This window comes from Panicum hallii, chromosome 4 (genome assembly GCF_002211085.1).
Source record: "Panicum hallii strain FIL2 chromosome 4, PHallii_v3.1, whole genome shotgun sequence".
NCBI classification, from domain to species: Eukaryota; Viridiplantae; Streptophyta; class Magnoliopsida; order Poales; family Poaceae; genus Panicum; species Panicum hallii.
The window spans coordinates 48,520,087-48,540,471 of record NC_038045.1 but is presented as its reverse complement, the minus strand read 5'-3'; the positions used below and the strand labels follow the sequence as shown (position 1 = coordinate 48,540,471).

The 20,385-nt window shown below is 47.9% G+C and overlaps 3 protein-coding genes across 3 annotated transcripts; 2 read left to right on the top strand and 1 right to left on the bottom strand.

Moving 5' to 3' along the window:
• Positions 1–1,077: 1,077 nt before the first annotated feature.
• Positions 1,078–2,538, bottom strand: LOC112890801 (beta-1,3-galactosyltransferase 6-like). The gene is made up of 2 exons (XM_025957663.1): positions 1,603–2,538; positions 1,078–1,442 (listed from the first exon to the last, which is right to left on the bottom strand). Exons 1-2 carry the CDS (start codon positions 2,360–2,362, stop codon positions 1,216–1,218), a joined length of 987 nt encoding a protein of 328 aa, XP_025813448.1. The 5' UTR covers positions 2,363–2,538; the 3' UTR covers positions 1,078–1,215.
• A 1,371-nt stretch (positions 2,539–3,909) lies between these two features.
• Positions 3,910–13,261, top strand: LOC112890717 (pre-mRNA-splicing factor ATP-dependent RNA helicase DEAH10). The gene is made up of 12 exons (XM_025957568.1): positions 3,910–4,422; positions 4,516–4,565; positions 4,664–4,744; positions 5,765–5,981; positions 6,549–6,930; positions 7,321–7,524; positions 10,886–11,046; positions 11,307–11,492; positions 11,846–12,077; positions 12,198–12,400; positions 12,570–12,704; positions 12,862–13,261. The coding sequence occupies exons 1-12, from the start codon at positions 4,370–4,372 to the stop codon at positions 13,043–13,045; spliced, it is 2,088 nt and encodes a 695-aa protein (XP_025813353.1). The 5' UTR covers positions 3,910–4,369; the 3' UTR covers positions 13,046–13,261.
• Positions 13,262–13,807: 546 nt separating this feature from the next.
• LOC112889627 (26S proteasome regulatory subunit 7A-like) lies at positions 13,808–16,850 on the top strand. The gene is made up of 7 exons (XM_025956357.1): positions 13,808–14,031; positions 14,419–14,500; positions 14,691–14,782; positions 14,915–14,992; positions 15,074–15,135; positions 15,718–16,439; positions 16,522–16,850. Exons 1-7 carry the CDS (start codon positions 13,945–13,947, stop codon positions 16,677–16,679), a joined length of 1,281 nt encoding a protein of 426 aa, XP_025812142.1. The 5' UTR covers positions 13,808–13,944; the 3' UTR covers positions 16,680–16,850.
• Positions 16,851–20,385: the final 3,535 nt, after the last annotated feature.

The following is a 20,385-nucleotide window of genomic DNA, read 5'->3' as shown; positions in this document are numbered from 1 at the left end:
CTCCATTTCCGTTCTGTATTTTTTTCGCTCTTTGGCAATTTCACCCACAAATGAAGCCAAGTTCAGACTTAGAAATTTTGGGTGCTTGTCCTCGCCACCCCCTGCATGCACATGCATGTTTCATGTTTCTTCTTTCTTCTTATTGGAGGATATTTCAAAGCTTCTAAACATATTGTTTACAGGGGTTTCCGGATTCCACCGGATATTCCTACCTAATGTTGACTGCCACTTCATATGTTCCTGACTGTGACATCTTCAATTCTTCTTACAAGAACTCAGCTCCAACTGGTGCAAGGCACGAAATCAAACAACAACTTGATATGAAGAAGTTCAGAGCTGATATAAAATACTTGGTGAAGATTAGTTGCGGCAGAATGCCATGTCAGCAACAAAACTAGTGCAATGATACTCTGTCGTCAATCGTCATAGTACTAGCCATTTAAAATGTTGGGTAATCTTTGAATCATTGGGGTTTGGAGTTGTTTGTATTTCTTTAACCTTCTTCTTCTAATAAAAATTACAGCAAAAGATTTGCCGTTCCTTTAAAAAAAAACCCTTTGAATCATTGGCTGCTTCTATATGTAAACAGTTGCTTTCTCAAGCTGTATAGGCTGTGTAGCTCGGAATGACGAGCAGTGAGCAGTCAGAAAAAAGATATATTTGTCTTATTATTGCCACTTAAGTAATGTGACAGAAACAGGCTAATCTAATACACAAAATTGATTTCTCCAAGATTCTAAATTTCAAACTCTAAATTCTTATCCGATTGACTATTGCCATTTTGAGAAGGAAGTTATGCCTTGGATGGTTAGAGGTGGTTGTACCCCTTAACCGCCCGCTGCCCTATGTGTCTTATTAATGTTACTATTTCTTTAGTAGTAAGCGACACGTTCGTCGACTTTGAGACACTAGCAACCACTTCGTCAATCTCAAAGTTTACCTATGTACGTTTATAGAAGTGACTGTGTACGAGCGTCTACATCTATATTGTGTTTTTTTATTTTTTTTTGGCAATACCATCTCCTTCTATTAATATACATGTCGCTATGGAACAGTATCGTGGATGAGATATTTAACTTGAGGGGTGGAAGCTATCAATTCTATATATTTCAAGCAACATAGCAACAACCCTAGATATTTAATTCCTTAAGACACTTAGCAACAATGCCACAATAAATTTACATTCTTCACAAAACCATTTGAGAAGCCCCCTCTCTAGAAGCTGTGTAGCTTGCTGGAGGGCCCCACCCTAGTGAGATTGAAGTGCTCCAACGTGTGTGCCCACCTCAGGTCCGGCTTCAACTGATGCACACCAATGGTGTTCTCCAAGAAGTCCTCAGCTTTGGCACTCTTGTAGTCATACATCCTGGGGAAAAGGTTAACCCTGTTCTTGGCCTTGTTGCCCATGTTCAGCCACTTCCCTGTGGTCAGATCCTCTACCCCTGAATAAACATGAGTTGCTAAACATTGTTAAAAAGATATAATAATGTTCTGAAAATATTTAATTTCCATGAGAAATGCATGCAGTTGTAGCTAAACGTTGAAAATCACTACTCGAGGAGCAAGAAGGGATGCATGGAGTGCAAGTCAGCAGGTGCCTACCCATGGCCTCCTCTCTGACCATGTCGGAGCTGGCGATCCATTCGACGAGGTCCCATGACAGCAGGTAGCCCATGCCGAGCATGAACGGTGGGAACTGCCGGTCGTGGAACGGGAGCCCCGCGCCGCAGTACATGTCCTCCCTCGGCGCCGCGCGGAGCGTCTCCACCAGCGCGTCCAGCCGGAGGAACGTGTCGTCGTCCACCTTCATCACGTAGTCGTACGGCCGGCCGCCGCCGCCGGACCCGGAGCCGAGCATCGCTGGCAGGCTGGCGAAGTAGGTGTACGTCTTCCCCTGCTCCGCGCTCTCGGCGCAGTCGAGGACCAGCACGTCGCCGTAGGCGCGGGCCTCGAGCGCCACGAACGCGCGGTGCTCGGGCAGCATCGGGCGCGCGCAGAGCGCGAACCGGACGTCGACGCGCGCCGCGGCGCGGAGCGCGGCCGTCTGCTGCAGCGCGTACGCCATGCGGATGAGGTGGCGACGGGAGTGCTTCCCGGGCATCGTGTGCACGCCGACCAGGACGCTCAGCTCCGGGCGGCGCTGGCTGCCAACACCGTCGTCACCCTCGGCCGCTGGCGCGGCACGGACGGTGACGCCGGCGGCAGTGCCACCGCCGCAGGCCCTGGCAGCCGCGGCCGCGGTCAGCGGGTTGCTGAGGTAGGCGGACAGCGGAAGGAGGAATGTGAGGCATAAGAGGGTGAGAGGGAGGAGGACGATGAGGGACACGGTGTAGGTGAACGGCTTCTTGAGGTACGGCGACATTGCGGCCGCTGTCGTCGATCGAGGTCTCCTCTTCAATTCCTCTTCTTCCTCCAGTTCTTCTTTGTGTGCTGTGTTGGTGATTAGGCGTGTGTCAATATATAATCAAGCGCACTAGGATGGGATGTTTCTAGGTGAATTTACAAATACTCGTTGTATACCATGTGTATAGCAAGCTAGAGAATCCTTGTAGGTCAGCATACTAGCTATGATTGCATTGGTTTATTATGCGCATATATAATAATGTCTGGGTCAATGTAACAGAATGTCAGAAGACTTAATAAAGTTACAATGCTATAATGCATTCTGTCGATACAAAACCTAATAAGATTATAATACTATTATTTTTTGAGATAAATGTAGACATAGTCTTTATGTAAGAAAACAAAAATCGAAATTGAGATTTTTTTTCTCAAAATGCCGCATATTCCATTGTGCGACGGCCAACCGCGGAACTGGCCGTTTACTTGGAAGTTGGAAATTACTCCTTTCATCTTAAATTATAGATTATTTTACCTTTTCTAGTATATATTGAAAAAACTATATATCTACAAAAGTTAAAATCTGAAATGGAGGAAGTACTAATAATGACACTCTAGCATGGCACACTTGGCTCAAGCTGGGTGTCTCCCCCCACTTGTTTTATCACCTTGGACAGTGACGATCTAATTAAAATTAGAAAAATATATTGTGTCACGGTTCCTTGTTCATTGCACTTCTTCTCACTAATTATCTGACTATGTCAGTTGGAGACGTTTACAGCTCAGCTGTCGCGTGTATCTCAACTCCTTTGAACTATGCAGAAATTGCACACACGTGCAAGGGTTCTTAAGGTCACAAGACAAGAAACGGGCCTTCTAAGTGGTTGTTAAATTAAACAAAAAGATATACTATAGACGACCACAGCTACACGGTAATGCCGTTCGTTGGATCAATGGATGAATTACCTGTTCTCGAACGTCAACTTGATCAGGTAGGTGGGACGTCACTCGTGCATGGTTCTTCAGTCAACCAATAAACTTGTTCAACATGAGATTGTTCCTATGAAAAAACAAATATTCTTAGCTAAAAATATATCCTTACGTTGCTACGGGTAAATGTAATATATTGTGTTTTAGTTCATAATCAATTCAGTAGCACTTAACTAAGAAGATATACCATTTGTTAAATGTAATTTAGGAGTGACCAACAGTATACCCAAAATATTATTATTTAGACAATAAACCTTATTTACACACTTAAAAACGATGCCTTAAATTGGGAGAGCACAATGAAATTCACTGAAAATAGTAAGCCCGTGACCAAAACACAATTGGGCCTATTTACGAATTTTGGCATGTTACTGTGTAGCCCAAAGACATAAATGATCATGGGTCGAGACAACCTACCAAAACAGGCCGCTTTTGGCTCGGCCCACCAAGACCCCATGCACGGGCTTGAAGCCTAGAAATCAAGGCCTTGTATCGGGCACTGCCTTTGGGCCGCATAATCCCGCCAGGCCGTTTACCTTTCGGCCCGGGCTTCAGGCGCGCCCGACTGGTTCGCCCTCGGCAGACGAAGGCACGAAGCTCTGTAGGTGCGTTCTTCAAGCAGCGGCGGCGGCGGCGGCGGCGGCCTGCTGCTCGGACCCCCAACCGTGGAGACGAGCGTTTCGTCGGCGGTAAACGAGACCACAAAACCATCTTCCGGCGGCAGTGGAGGCACCACCTCCCGTCCGTCGTCGGAGTGGCCGGACGGCGACTCTTCTTCGTCGTCCCCCGCGGCAAGCCCACTTCCGTTTCCCTCGCTAGTCGCTGCTAGTCCGCAGCCCTGCCCATCGAAGCGAAGCTCTAACTCGTCGGTGCAGCAGTGGAACCCGACGCCCGCAGCCCCGCAGCGCCCAAAACCCTACCCCCCAACTCTAAACCCTCCCGCCTCCCCACCCTCCGCCGCCGGCGCGCGGGTTCCGGCGAAACCCCTTTCGGCGCCGTGGCGGGTTTTAGGGCGCGGGGGTCGAAGGCGGCGTCCGAGATGCCGTCCTTCTCTGCGGGTGCCTCCACGCAGAAGCAGCAGAACTACCAGAGGTGCCAGCTCTTTGCCTCCACGACGCCATTTTGTTGCCATCGTTTCATTCATTGCATTGGGGATTGAGCCTTCCCTTTGGTTGGCATGTGCAGGCGGAGGCAGCAGATTCGGGAACAGCGGAAGTCGCTTCCCATTGCTTCAGGTTTGCCTGCCGTGCTTTAGATGCCTGTTCACTCTGATTATTTTTGGGGCTGTTAGGTCGGGGAGCTGAAATTTGTTGTTTGCTTGTTATTGGTTCAGTGGAGAAGAGGCTTGTTGACGAGGTTAGGAAGAACGACACATTGATAATAGTCGGCGAGACTGGGAGTGGCAAAACTACTCGTAAGTTTGTTTCTGATCCCCTCCCCACCTTTTTTTTGCAATTGTTTGGATTAGAGGCCTGTGGCTTTCCGATGCTTTTGATTGTCAGTATGGATATGCTCTGCTCCAAATGTAACTGTGTTGGGCATAGATTTGTGAAACTGGTGCTGTGGATTGCTGGTGTTTGTGGATTTGGGAACATTTGGGTTCAGTCAACTACAGAACTAATGGAAAGGACCATTGCAAAAGTGAAATGAGATATTCCATGTGTAATCTCATAGTAGTCTTATGGCAATTGGGCTCTTTCTTAGGAAAGCTATTCTCAGCCTTGTATGGATTATTTGACAAAAACCTAGCATATTATGAAATGGAGAAAGTTCATATTACTCCCCTCAAGTATCGTCAGTCCGGATAACCCTCTAAACTATTTCTTGGTTCAATTTACCCCCTAAACTATATCATTTGGTCCAATTTACCCCTTAATAAGATTAATATTTTTTGTTTATCCACGCACAAGCGAAGTCTTGAGTTAAAATTTTGCAAGATGATAGCGGACATCATAACACATTTTAGAAAATTATGTCAAGAATTTTTCATCATTATCTTGATTGGGTGCACTATTTAATAATAAATTAAATCTTATGATACAAAATTATAGAAAACATAATGACGAAAAATTCATAATATCTTTTTTTGACATACATTGTAATGCCCACTACAACCTTGCAAAATCTTAAATTAAGATTCCACTTGTATGTGGATAAATAAAAAAAGACAAATTTTATTAGGAGGTAAATTGAACCAAATGACATAGTTTAGGGGTCAAATTGAGCCAAAAGATAGTTAAGGAGGTTATCCGAACTTTGGCCATACTTGAGGGGAGTAATTTGGACTTTTTCCTTATGAAATTGGTTTGTTTACATAAATATATCTTTCATGTGTAGTTGCAGAAACAAACTGCACTAGTATTTTTTTCCCTGAGATGTCTCTTTTTTTCTACTTGGATTCTTTGATGATTTGTTTCTTTATTTTGTCATGCAGAGCTACCTCAATTTTTATATGATGGTGGGTTTTGTCAGGATGGTAAAGTCATTGGCATCACTCAGCCTCGAAGAGTTGCAGCTGTTACAGTAGCTAAGCGTGTAGCTGAGGAATGTAACGACCAGCTGGGCAAAAAGGTTGGATACTCTATCAGATTTGATGATTCCACATCCAATGCAACACGGATCAAATATATGACTGATGGTTTGCTTCTGAGGTAAATGCTTTACTACTGCATTGTTGATTGCTTGATAACCATGTGGATTATTGTTGGGATGTACATAAGTCTTTTGATCCTCTCTGATGTGGATCATTTAAGTTCTCTTTCCAGCATTATGGCGTGTTTCTTAAGCAGTTCAAACCATATGAGTTGATGTACTGCAGAACAGAACGCATTGATATACACTTCCATTTTCTTTCTCTTAAATATTGTATCCCTTTTATATTCTATTTTTAACTTTCGTGATGGGAGCTGCCCCTACACCTGCATAGAAACTGTTTAGCATAAGGGTGAAATTCTTCTATTACCTACCTTTTGCATTGCTGTTGTGTATCTACATTGCACTTTTCCGTAACCAATTAGGTTTGACTTCTTCACCTGTATAATTTTACTAGTGTGGAATACTTTTGTGTGAGATCTTTTAGTTTGAATCCTCTAAAGTGAATTTTCCATTGGACTATACCGTGTCATTTTACCTACTAACATACATGCTTGGAAACATTTCTCTTCCAGTTGATGTGTAACATTCTGTTTTCTAATCGAAACATTGCTTTGGATATCCAGAGAAGCACTTTTGGATCCCCTTTTGTCCAAATATAGTGTTATAGTGGTTGATGAGGCTCATGAAAGAACTGTCCATACTGATGTATTACTGGGTTTGTTGAAAAAGGTGCAACATTCCCGAGCCAATGCCAGTAAGAATGGGAAGACTTTGCCTAGCATGGGCCATTCTCAAAATTTAACTCAGAAGGCATGTCAGGGAACAATATGTGCTCCTCTGAAGCTGATAATTATGTCTGCTAGTTTGGATGCCAAGTGTTTTTCTGATTATTTTGGCGGTGCTAAAGCTGTGCATATTCAAGGTCGGCAGTATCCTGTTGACATACTATATACTTATCAGCCTGAGTCTGATTATCTTGATGCCACTCTAGTTACTATCTTTCAGGTGAGCAAGAATTTTATTTGCATGCAACCTGTAGTTGGTTTTGGGACAAAGAAAGATAATTGAAATATACATAAATGGTACTTCAGAAAGGAAAATTTGCTTCAGAATTTTTTTTGCGAACATACAGGAGAACTGAGAAAACATGATGACTAATTTATGTACTTCGTCCGTTCCAAATTGTAGGTCATTTTGGCTTTTCTAGATCTATGTATCTTGATATAGCATATATCTAGGTGCATATCAAAAGGTATGTACCTAGAAAAGCTAAAAGGACCTATAATTTAGGATGGAGGGAGTATCTCCTAATTTGCATAACCTGTTATTCAACTGTGGCACAATGCATCCTGCTCTTTCTGTACAAACTTCATTTTTAGATGTTTGTTTTTTTAGATTCATTTGGAGGAAGGACCTGGAGACATTCTCGCATTTCTAACTGGCCAAGAGGAGATTGAATCACTAGAAAGACTTATTAATGAGCGTGCTCGTTTACTTCCACCAGAAAGTAGTAAGATATGGACTACACCTATTTATTCATCTCTCCCGTCAGAGCAGCAAATGAATGCTTTTAAGTCAGCACCAGCTGGAACCCGCAAGGTAAACAACAATTGGAGGCTGATGGCTCTGAATTCATTATGTGGGATCCTTATCAAAAAACATCAGTCACATGCCTTCATTTCCCTTTTTGCAAATCATGGATTGCTCAATCAATTCTTTATGAATAATGTGGCATAATTTATTTGTTTACATGCATTTAATATGGTTTATTTCCCTTGTTGATGAAACTTTTTTGTACATGGAACTTAAGGTGAATCTTGTCATTTCTCTACAGTTAATTAGTTTTCTTCTAGATATGTGAAAAAATGAATTAGTAACACTGATATGGCCAGGGAAGGAACCTTTAGATGAAAGAATGAGGAATACAGAGAGCACCTTGAGCAAGTTCCCCCTCCTGCCGAGGAGATCTTTGCTCAATTCTCACCTGCCTAACCTAGGACTCACGGCAGCCTTTTATAGACAAGGCGCCTAACAAACTCACTAACAAATCTTATCCAAGCAACTAACAAATCCTAAGAGCTAACAAACTTGAACAAACTAACTAATCCTATCTTGATGGCGTGCTCCTGGTCCACGTCCATAACATTTCCGCACCCCTTCAAGACAGCTCGTCCTTGAGCTGCAATAGTGCTCAGAACTGAAGACAGAAGATTGAAGTAGCCTGTTGTTGGTGAAGATAGCAGCACGGTAGAGCAGTTCACGCCACAAACACTTGTTGGCTCAGAAAGAAACAGCACACATAGCAGCACTGTAGAATCCCCTGGCCCAATCCTGTTGACCCAAACTCTCGTCATCAACGCTGAAGGCGCTCAGCTCAAAGTCAGGGCGTCGCGAGATGCCGGACAAACCATGACAGCCGCAGCTGATGGCGAATTGGAGCCCAACGCCCTTCCAGCTCGAAGGTGGCCGCAGCTTTGGTGGTGCCAAATCTCGCCCAATGAGCTCAAGGTCTGGTTACCCGTATCGATGTCGCTGGTGGAATCCGACAGTGGATGGAGTCTGCCCCAGCGAGAAGGATGGGGGGCACAGCCAACAGCAGGTGCCCTCCAATGTGCAGCAGCGCGTGTAGGCGGTCGAAATCCTGGGCGAGTGGTGATGGAGAACTGTTGTAGGCGGCAGCGCAAGTTCGTCGCTCCGCCAGGAGGCATGATGTGTCCACTCAAACTGTGCCGAAGGCGGAGGAAAGGCTGATGCAGGCAGCAGTATGGCGCACGATGAGGAAGGCGCGACCTGTGACCATGGTCGCACTGTCGCATGCTTGTAGGACGGAGTCGTGGAGACCCGAGCATTGCCGCCAAGCGGAGGCGTGGATGATGGCTGCAATGGCACTTGGCACATGCACATCTGGTAGCGTGCTGCATCACAATTTTCATCCCCAGAACATGGGGCTGCTGCCTCTGGTCTTGACAACAGCACTTCCAGCGGCTGGCTTAGGGACGACACCAGGGGAAGAATTGTCAGCGGAGGTGCTAGTGCCAGTGGTGCTGGTTCGATCGCAGACGCCAGCGAAGCGACAACCAATAATGGCCCCAGCGAAACCAATGGAGCAGTTGCTGCCATGATCGTCGATGGAGAGGGTGTGGCCGGCTGCTGTACCGGAGGAGACACCGGTGGCGCAGCTGGTGTCGCTTGTGGCTGCGGTGTAGGAGGAGACACCGGTGGCTGTGGGGGAGGATCCCACACCGTAGCTGCCTCCAACGATGGCTGAGATGGCGCTGTCGTAGGTGGAGGTGTTGTCGCAATTGTCGGGGCAGAGGATGCTGGTGCCGTTGGTGAAGGCGGCATCGGAGGCAACGGCGTATGTGACGGCGTGGGCGCAGGCGTCGCAGAAGGCAACGGTGTTGGCGTCGATGGCTCGGGGATCGCTGGCGGAAATGGCGTGGACGTCGATGGCGCGGGGATCGCTGGCAGCAATGGCGTCGGTGTCTATGGTGTGGGCAACGGCGGTGGCATCACCTGCGGGGCCGGGGCCGGCGCTGGCGGCGTGGGCGCCACCGGTGCAGGCAGAGAAGGCAAGGGCGGCTGTGGTATAGGAGGAGATGCTGGCGGCGCAGCTGGAGTTGCCGGTGGCTGCGGCGTAGGAGGAGACGCCGGCGGAGCGCCTGGCACCACCTGTGGCGAAGTCGCTGCTAGTGCCACAGCCGTTGATGATGCATCAGCCCGCGCGTAGCCAAGGGATGGCACCCAGACCGCCAGGGCTGGTGTTGCAGCTGCTGCAATCAGTGGTGAAGATGGAGGTGCTGCTGCAGACGGAGAAGGTGCTGTTGCAGTCGCCAGGGTAGATGACGTTGGGTTCGGTGATGCAGGTGTTGGCGGCGGCGCGGTGGCGCTGCCCCGGCTGGAGAGTCCATCTCGTTGAGCTTCCTTTGCATCTTCTCCAGTAATGCACGGATGTCATGACAAAGGACTCTGGCCTCCCTGATGGTTTCCATGGACGATGGATGAAGAGAACAGATGCAATCTGGGGTGGGATTGGGTGGGATTTTTTTGGGGAGAACAGGTGTGAAATCAATCCAATCTGGCGCGGGGGAGAAAATGGTGGTGGAAAAAAATTGTAGGATCTAAGGCTCTGAATACCAAATGATATGGCCAGGGAAGGAACCTTTAGTAGATGAAAGAACGAGGAATGCAGAGGGCACCTTGAGCAAGATCCCCCTCCTGCCGAGGAGATCTTTGCTCAATTCTCGCCTGCCTAACCTAGGACTCACGGCAGCCTTTTATAGACAAGGCGCCTAACAAACTCACTAACAAATCTTATCCAAGCAACTAACAAATCCTAAGAGCTAACAAACTTGAACAAACTAACTAATCCTATCTTGATGGCGTGCTCCTGGTCCACGTCCATAACAAACACATGTAATGTTGATAGTCTGTCTGAAAATTCTCTGCAGGATTTTAACAAAGCTTTGTTCATGTTTCAAATATGTTCAAAAATGTATCCAAGCTTCCTTAATTCTAACATGATACTGCTATTCTAGCTATACGACCTATTGTTAAATAATCATTATTAGGCAGAATACAGAATTGATCTTGCTACTGTTATTCTCTGGGTAACAATTGTTGTAATAGAGATCAACTAAAACGGAAATGTATTAACTGTCATTCAATCACTTTGCCTGCCCCTAAAAGAGAAAAAGAACACACATTAAAGTCACTACGAACCAAAAGTCATATCATCAGTTGCAGATGAAATTTTTTACAATAGACTTAGGCTATTTAGTGTTCCTGACAAGAGTTACTTTTAATAAAGACAAACCTTCTGGTTATATGTTTTACTGTTGTGTCCATTCAGTAACTTATTTTTCTTTGTATTCATTTTCGGTGTTTCAATTACCCTTGAAAGTTCCACACCAGAGTCTGCTAAGCTAAGTATGACTGTTTGCTGATTTTCATATGCCAGGTAGTTCTAGCAACCAATATTGCTGAGACTTCTGTAACAATACCTGGCATCAAATATGTTATTGATCCTGGGATGGTAAAAGCTCGTGCTTACAATCCTGTGACTGGAATGGAATCATTAATCATCATCCCTGTTTCGAAAGCACAGGCTCTCCAAAGGAGGTAGATTCTTTTTTATTTTGTGCCTAATATTTGGGATAACGAAGAATTCATGTGTTAAGTGGTTTGTCAGCATGGCTTACTGTTTAGCACTTTAGCCAATCCTATGTTTTACAGGATGAGGTAGAATGAATCCACATGTGATGATTGACTGTTTTGCATCTTATTGCTTATATCTGATGCACATGGTTCCATTAGATAACAAGGCTTATGGGCCTGTTTTTTTATTTGCTCTTTTTTTGATGTCACCATTCTACACTCAGTGGTCGTGCTGGACGTGAGGGGCCTGGGAAGTGCTTCCGGTTGTTCCAAGAAAGTGAGTTTGATAAACTGGTAGACTCTACAGTGCCTGAGATCAAGCGGTGTAACCTATCAAATGTTGTTTTGCAACTCAAGGCTCTTGGAATTGATGACATCATAGGTTTTGATTTTATGGAGAAACCATCAAGGTAATTTTTTTAGCCTGCTTCTATGTTGAAGAATATTCTCAAAGTAACTCTCTGTTCAGTGTGTGCTATTGTGCTGGGAAATTAATATCTGTGATGAGACGATGCAACATATATTACTGTATTTGATGTATTTTATTTCTTGTCACATGTACCCCAGCTTTGGCATTATAGTAAAAGAAACCCCCCTGACCTGGATTTCTTTATGAACTTTATGACCTACGCTTTAACAGCTTAATTGAAGAAACGAACTGAGTTTTTTTGAAGCTTCTCAGTAATATCCAGTATAAGTTAAATAGCTTGTTGCTTTATATCAATGCTGAGTTATTGCTTATTGGTGCGCAACCTTACTACAGGACTGCTATTTTGAAATCGTTGGAGCAGTTAATCTTACTAGGGGCTCTGACTGATGATTATAAATTGTCAGATCCCGTTGGCCATCAGATGGCTAGGCTGCCTTTGGATCCAATGTATTCTAAGGCATTAATAGTGGCAAGTGAATTCAAGTGCTTGGAAGAAATGCTGATTGTTGTATCTATGCTTTCTGTGGAATCAATCTTTTTCTCCCCACGTGAGAAGTTAGAAGAGGTATCTGTTTTAATTACTGTCTGCTAGTTAAATTTGTGTCAAAAGGTTCTAGGAAGTTAGGAGCGAATTCAAGGTTAAATTTTGGCATACTACTTTGAAAACTGATGCCATTTTGTTTAGGCAAGAGCTGCTAGGAAGGGTTTTGAAAACTCGGAAGGAGACCATATCACCTTGGTGAATGTCTATCGCGCAGCTGCAGAATGCTTGGAGAAGAGCAAAAATGCAAATGCCAAAGAGAGAACAATGGAAAAGGCTTTGACCAGATGGTGCAGGGAAAACTTTATCAACCACCGGTCTCTAAAGCATGCTCGTGATGTTCACAGGTTAGTTTCTAGTTTCTGCTCCATCGGCTTTGCCATACCTGTACAGATTATCTATTTGAATTAAAAAAACTGGTGCAAAAATTATGTTAGAAAAAAATGGAAGGCTATCCGCTTTAGGATTTCCTGACCATGCTGCAAGTTGACATTAGCAATTTTCTATTTATTGCAGTCAAATTCAGGGCCATGTCCAACAGATGGGCCTCAACCTGTCATCATGTGGAGAGGACATGCCTCTGTTTAGGAGATGTCTCACGGCTGCCTTCTTCTTGAATGCAGCGATGCGACAGCCAGATGGATCATACAGGTAGTGTTCCATTCTTACATTTTTCAATCCATGCAAGTCATTGCTACAATCTTTCCCTGCATCATGATCCTAAACTTGTACCATGAGCCAATTTGCACCTGATCTTACCGACCAAAGCTTAGTTCTCATCTGTCATCTGGCACCTGGCACCTGGCAGGGCTCTCGCAACAAGCCAGAGCGTCCAGGTCCATCCTTCATCCGTGCTTTTCCGGACCAAGCCGGACTGTGTCATCTTCAACGAGCTGGTCCGGACGACGCAGAATTACGTCAAGAACCTGACCCGGATCGACCCATTGTGGCTAGCGGAGCTCGCCCCGCAGTACTACGCTACCGAGGATTGAGTTTGATTTGTTAAACACCAACGGCTTGGCGGGTATGAAAGTGGAACGTTTGCTGTTGGGACTTGGGAGGACCCTTTTCTGTTTCTTTTTTTTTTAGAAAGACTTGGGAGTAGCCTGGGAAAACAGGCGGACTCTCAAGGCTCAACCCACCCCACATGCAAATCAAATTCACACGCTAGTAATCAAAGTTTTATTATATTACAGTTCTTTACAATATTCCACCCCCAAGTAGTTCACGTATATTGTTCCAAGGGATTATTTTGTCGTTCAACAAGTTCCTGAGAATTGCTAAAACATAATGATTATTTGTCATTCAACAAGTTCCTGAGAATTAATAAAACATAGAAAAGGTCCGGAACTGAAAAGTGAGAATAAGCAGTAAAAACTCATGGAATGTTACTAAAATAGAAAGGAGTTGCACTCGTCAATAACCTGGGCTGGCGAAGCTAAACAAGCTAGTTGGGCCAGTATTACACTCGTCGGTAACCTGGGCTGGCGGAGTCAAACAAGCTACTTGGGCCGGTATTACACTCGTCAGTAACCTAACCTGGGCTGGCGGAGTCAAACAAGGTACTTGGGCTTGACTCGTCAGTAACCTGGGCTGGCGGAGTCAAACATGCTACTTGGGCCAGCATTACGCGTCGTTTGGGCCTAACAACACGCTTGGGCGGCGTTGGGCTTGGACGCGCCTTGCGGCCTGAATGATTCCCGACGGCTTGCCGAGAAGGAAAGAAACGGAGAACGGCGGAGACCCAGACGGCCGGACGGCCACGAAGAGGTGAACAGGGAGTAATAAAATCGAGTCGCAGCGGCGCAGCGCACGAGCTGACACAGCAGAACTCCCAAGGCACTCCAGCCGGCGCCGTCGCCGTCGCCGGAGAAGAGCCAGCTGCGACGCCATGGCGCCGGAGCCCGATGATGACTTGCTCAACGAGAAGAACCCGCGGCCGCTCGACGAGGACGACATCGCCCTCCTCAAGACCTACGTGAGTTCCCCCGGACCGGATCGATCTCCGTCGTCTCTTCCGTCTGTCGTCGCTCTTGTCGATCTTGAGTTAGTTCCCGGCCAGGGTTTGGATTTTTCGGTGGTAGGTTAGAGCCGGGCTAGATCTAGGGTTTCCGGTTGCCCGTTCCCTTCGACACAATTTGGGGGAAATATCGGGCGATCGCCCCCTTGCTGCGAAAAATGAATTGTTTTTGCGCTGGGAAATTTGTTTTTTCACAAGTTCTCTGTGAACTAAGCGTTTTGCTTATTTCGCTGCGAGATGTTTGGTTGGTCATGTTAGAGATGCACTGTTTGTTTAATAACTATGCTGCGTCAATTTGGGGACCCAGCTAGTCTAATCTTTTCGATGCCCTGTTGTTCACAATAGGGGCTGGGGCCTTACTCGACCAGTATCAAGAAGGTCGAGAAGGAGATAAAGGAGATGGCAAAGAAGATCAATGACCTTTGTGGTAAGTAGATGTTGAGATAGTTTTGTTATAGATGTAGGGATGGATGTGCTGCTTGTAATTTCAGTTCATTGTCAAAACGTGCAAACCACCTGTCCCTGTTCTGAGCAATTTTTCCAATTATGAATTGCATGTAATAGCTAGTGCAGTTGCACATTGGTGCATCAAATTGATCTGAACTGTAACTCTCCAGGCATCAAGGAGTCAGATACTGGATTAGCCCCACCAAGCCAGTGGGATCTTGTATCGGACAAGCAGATGATGCAGGAGGAGCAACCATTGCAGGTAAATGGCCACACCCTTTGCCTTCTCATTCTATCGTTGGCACTGTAAAGCACGGCAATAAGTAATTGCTTTGTGCCATGCCCTTATGCTTTCTTGGTGTTGTTCTAACAATACTTCTGTTTTCGTATGAAGGTGGCCAGATGCACGAAAATCATTAGTCCTAATACTGATGATGCCAAATATGTCATAAACGTGAAACAGATTGCAAAGGTACGGCATGATCTTATTGTACCAAGTTAATCATATCTCGTGGATGTTGAATCCTGATTGTTTATGACTTTTGGTATGTAGTTTGTGGTTGGATTGGGAGACAAAGTTTCACCAACTGATATTGAGGAAGGCATGCGAGTTGGGTATATCCCTGGTTCTCTCTTCAGTGTTCTACCATCTTTATTGGCTGCATTTAAAAAAATTCTTTTATTCGGTTATACTTTCTGATAATGGCATTGGTTTAAACTGCTACCTGTAAAGTGATGATGATATGTAAAATTAATGTATACATGTTTTTAAATGGAACTTTAGTGATCAAGATATTGGACCTTTTACCTAGTTAATCTCACTTAGTCCTCACAGCAAGGTCCATAAAATGGTTTATGCTCTCAGCCTGGGGTAATAGGGAACATCATAATATAATAGGAATGAACTGTATATATTCCATTCATGAGGCTAGTTTGAGTTCATGGCATTTTGTTGATTGAGAAAGTTCTCAGGAAGATGTTATAGTTAGAGCATTTTTGTTTTCATGGATCAGGTTAGCTTCAAATGTACTCAGACATCAAAACTTAACTGCCTAGCAAATTTGATCCAGCATTGAAATTGTTTATGTGTATATGATATCAGCAGTTAGTTTCATAAGTGCCCCACCGCATGGTTCCTGATTCAATTAGAGCATTTAGTCAATTATGTGCTGATTATGATCATGTTTATTATTACAGAGTTGATCGGAACAAGTACCAGATTCAAATTCCTTTGCCACCCAAAATTGATCCAAGTGTAACGATGATGACAGTTGAAGAAAAACCAGATGTCACATACAATGATGTTGGTGGTTGCAAGGAACAGATTGAGAAGATGCGGGAGGTTGTTGAGCTTCCGATGCTTCACCCTGAAAAGTTTGTCAAGCTCGGTATCGATCCTCCCAAGGGAGTCCTCTGCTACGGTCCTCCTGGAACCGGGAAAACCCTTCTTGCTAGAGCGGTCGCCAACCGCACAGACGCATGCTTCATCCGTGTGATAGGCAGTGAGCTGGTTCAGAAGTATGTTGGTGAAGGTGCACGCATGGTCCGTGAGCTTTTCCAGATGGCCCGGTCGAAGAAAGCATGCATTGTCTTCTTTGACGAGGTTGATGCCATCGGTGGTGCTCGCTTTGATGATGGCGTTGGTGGCGATAATGAGGTTCAGCGTACTATGCTTGAGATTGTGAACCAGCTTGATGGGTTTGATGCCAGAGGAAACATCAAGGTGCTCATGGCCACCAACAGGCCGGATACCTTGGACCCTGCTCTACTGCGTCCGGGGAGACTGGACCGGAAGGTTGAGTTCGGCTTGCCGGATCTCGAGGGTCGCACTCAGATCTTCAAAATCCACACCCGCACCATGAACTGCGAGCGTGACATCAGGTTCGAGCTGCTTGCTCGGCTGTGCCCTAACTCCACTGGTAAGCCACGTTTATGATCTGTACATATGTTGCAAGTGCATGTTGCAGTTAGATTTGTGCTTATCATTGCATCTTGCAACAGGTGCTGACATCAGGAGTGTGTGCACTGAGGCCGGCATGTACGCCATCCGTGCACGCAGGAAGACTGTCACGGAGAAGGATTTCTTGGATGCTGTCAACAAGGTTATCAAAGGGTACCAGAAGTTCAGTGCGACCCCGAAATACATGGTGTACAACTAGGCTGTCTGGACGCCTGGTTGGCTTTCAGTCACTTTTCGCAATTGTGCTACCCTTTCTGTGCGGATCATAAGGTTTGGCGCATCAATATGTATTCCGGATTGTATGTATCCTAAAAATAGGAGGACCATTCGTTTTTCAAAAAAATAGGAGGATCATTTCCTTTTCCACGTTTGCCACGTGGCCATGTGTTGTGTAAATTCCATTTGCCACTGGGATGGCATTTTCGAACGATTAGTACATCCCAAGCTCGAAATTTCTACATACAGGAGCTCATAGGACCTATTTCTTCCTTTCGTTTATGTGGGTGGGGCAATGGTGTTTGCGAACGCCACAGCCCAACCCAGCGCAGTGTATGGTTACCTTTTTACATGCTACGCTAGGTTCTTAGATCAACTCCAACAGCTAGGTAAATCTATTTGGCTGGGTAAATTTGGATTACGGGCGGTAAAAGCTCCATCCAATAGACTCCATCTTCCTCCTCTCGCTATCCCTCTCAGCAGCCTTTTTTGCCGAGCTCCCTCCCCTCGCCATCTTCCTACTCCCCCGCGCACGCTTGTTCCCGCGCCCTCGAACCGGCGGTGCTGGGCGCCGTTCTCGCCGGCGGCGGGGTGGGGCAGATCCACGGGCTGCGCACCCGGGTGGAGCCGGGGCGCTCGCCGGCGCCGCGCCGGGCCACGGGAGGGCTGCCCGCAACGAGCGGCAGCGGCAGGAGGGGCCGGCGCAGTGGGGTGACCGTTCCTGGCAGCTTGGCGAGGGAAACGGCAAGGAAGGGGTCGGACAGAACGAAGAGCTCACCGGGGACTGATTCGTGCGGTCGGAGGGCGAGGAGGAGCGGCCGGATGTAGGGGTCGACGGTGAGGGAGGAGGTCGGGCGGAGGAGCAACTCTGGTGGGCTGAAGATGGCCGATTCCGGCTGGGAGAAGCTCGGGTGAGGACGGTGAAGTACGGGCAGAGGTGCGGGAGGGCGTGGTGCAAGTCCGGGCGGGAGGAATCGAAGAATGGCGGCCCGAGCTGGCCGGGGCGCCGGCGACAATGCTCTTGCTCGGTCCGAGCCGAGCAGGAAGGTTTGCTTCGGGACGAAGGGAAGAGGAAGGGGATTAATACGGAGAGTTAGGATTTGGAGAGTCTGTTGATTTACATCACCATTACGAAGCTTTCTATTTTTTACAGATCTTCTAAAACTCTAAATTTAGCTAAGATTATACCTAAACTTTTGAAGTTGCTGTTAATAAACTCGACAGCGGGCATCCAAAATGCATATTTGTTCAAGCATAAAAAGAGGGATTTCAACAGCAGCCATCGATTTTAATCAGCCGTGCTTGTCACGCACAATGAGGTTTGTGTGTTGCTAAAAAAATTTGTGATTAGAGTATGTTAGAGTAATTCTTTTGCCAAACACATCTAGTGGCGGAAACGAAAGAGAGGGGAAGAACGTAATGACATGAGAAGCGGCCGGTAGAACCTGGATTCATTTATGGATTACTGTACGAATGCGAGACACGTTGGGAGCAGAAAATGATTATCTCTTTTTCTCCTTTTTGTTTCGGAATTCCTCCCTTTCCAATGGCAACGCCCCGACGCGAGCAGCGCTGGCGGGACGCGCGCGAGATCGCATCGCCTCGTCATGGAAACAGCGAAACCGCCTCGCGTCTGAAGATGGCAACGGGCATCAAATAGTCGCGTACCCACGGACAGCAAATCCAACGGGTACGGATTTAGGTTTGAATCTGTATTCATGGGCCCGGCACGGGTATAACATTAAACTCAACGGATATCTGATAATAGATATAGAAAATTAATACCCGAATCGGCCAAACCCGCTTTAATAGCTTGATATATATAAGCAGCTAGGATTTCTGGTTATTTTTCTCTTCCCATCCCCAAATCCTCCTCCGAGCCGCCGCACCCTAACCCGCGACTCCGCGAGATCCAAGCGGTCGTCCGCCCATCCTCGCTCCCCCAGGCTCGACTGCTCAAGCGGATGAGGCGCCGACTCCCAACCGTCCATCCGCCCCCAGGCCCCTCCGCTTCTCCTTCGAGTGCGCCACCGCCGCCATCCTCCTCCCTCACCGGAGCCGCCGCCCGGCAGCCGCAACCCCGACAGCAGGCATCCCGGCAGCCACTGCACCGCGCATCCACACTCGGTTCCGCAGGGGCCACCGCGTACCTTGTCTTTCCCAAGTCCGGCGCTGCCTCACCGACCTGCCACCCGAGACCGCCGCCAGCCCGTCATTCCCTAGTCGGTCGTCGGCCGCCCCTGGATTCGCCGCCCCGAGGCCGGCCATCCCCGGATTCGCCGCTGGCTCGCCATCCTCGAGCTAGGCACCCCCGAATCCGCGGTCTACCAATCAACCCCAGCGCCGATGCTCCACCTTCTCGCCGTCCTCGCCGCCCCTGAAGCACATGCCCTACAGGAGCTGCGCGCCGTCGCCCCCGGCTATTCGCTATCTGCAGATAGCGGGTACGGGCATTATTTACTACCCGTGGCGGGTGGCAGGTGTGGGCGCGGATGTGAATTTTAGCTTGCAGACATAGGTATCTAATCCACGCGGATTTTACCCGTTAGCATCTTTGCTCTCGTCCCCGTCGTGGCGTCCCCCCGGCTGACCCGGCAGGCGGCAGGTGACGCTGTGCGGCCTAGAAGTAACTGACCAACTGCGTCCGCCCCTCGCCCTCGCGTCACGGTCGTCGTCGGCGCCGCGTCGTGGCTCCGGTGCTTTCACCGCTCTGCCCGCCGCGCCGGCGGTTCCGGAGGGCCGAGCGTTCGCTGCGCCAGCGCAGCTGCGCTACGATTGAGGCCTGGCACGGCGCCACGCAGGCTCCGCCCGAGATGTCGCGCGAAAGGCCCCGGCATCCCCGCGGCTGGTCCGCGCACTCGGTGCGCCTTTCCCCGCCTGCGCCTTCGCGTCCCGTCTCTGCCCGGCAGATCCCGATCCCGAGAACCTGTCCGCCTCCGCTTCTTTGCCGCGACAAAGCCAGGTCTTTCCTTTCCTTTCCTGCGCGCACGATGGAGTCGGCGGACCGGGTCGTCCGGAGGATGACGCCACTGGGCCTCTACCAGCTGCAGTTGACGCCATCCTGCCTGGCAGCTTGTGTGGCCTGGCCTCTGGCAAGGGAGTGAGTGTAGACTCTGCAGCATGAGACGGTGTACCGCTAGCTACTGGTAGCTGCTGCCTGCCCTAGCTCTCTATCTCCCAGGCGTGTGCAGGCATATTGCGACTGTTCCGCTGTCACTGCGCATGGCCTTCCACGAAGAACCTGGGTGCCAGCGTTTTACGACCGCCGCGGACTTACACGTGCCAGCCAGGCCCTGACTTCGGACTTCCAGTCCTGTCGCCTCGATCTCGAACGGTCATCCAGTCCTGTCGCCTCGATCTCGAACGGTCATCGTGCAAGACAAGGCGTGACACAGTCCGAAGCTCGAAACTTCTGTTCCTCCCCAAGCTCCCACGCTCTCCCCAGATCACATTCACAGGTGCTCTGGCCTCCGGAGCACCAAGTTTCTCCTGCCCTCCAAGCTCATCGCCTGATCCCCAACCCACGCACGAGCCGGCCAGCTTCGCAACAATCCACCAGGGCTAGCCTCAGTGCGTGGCCGGGTACTGACAGGCAGCGACCGAGCTGGATCTGGTACTCTGGTTTAGTGGAGGCGCGAGCAATTTCCCGGCAGGCACGAGCGCCACGACGCGGGGAGGCCGTGATTGGC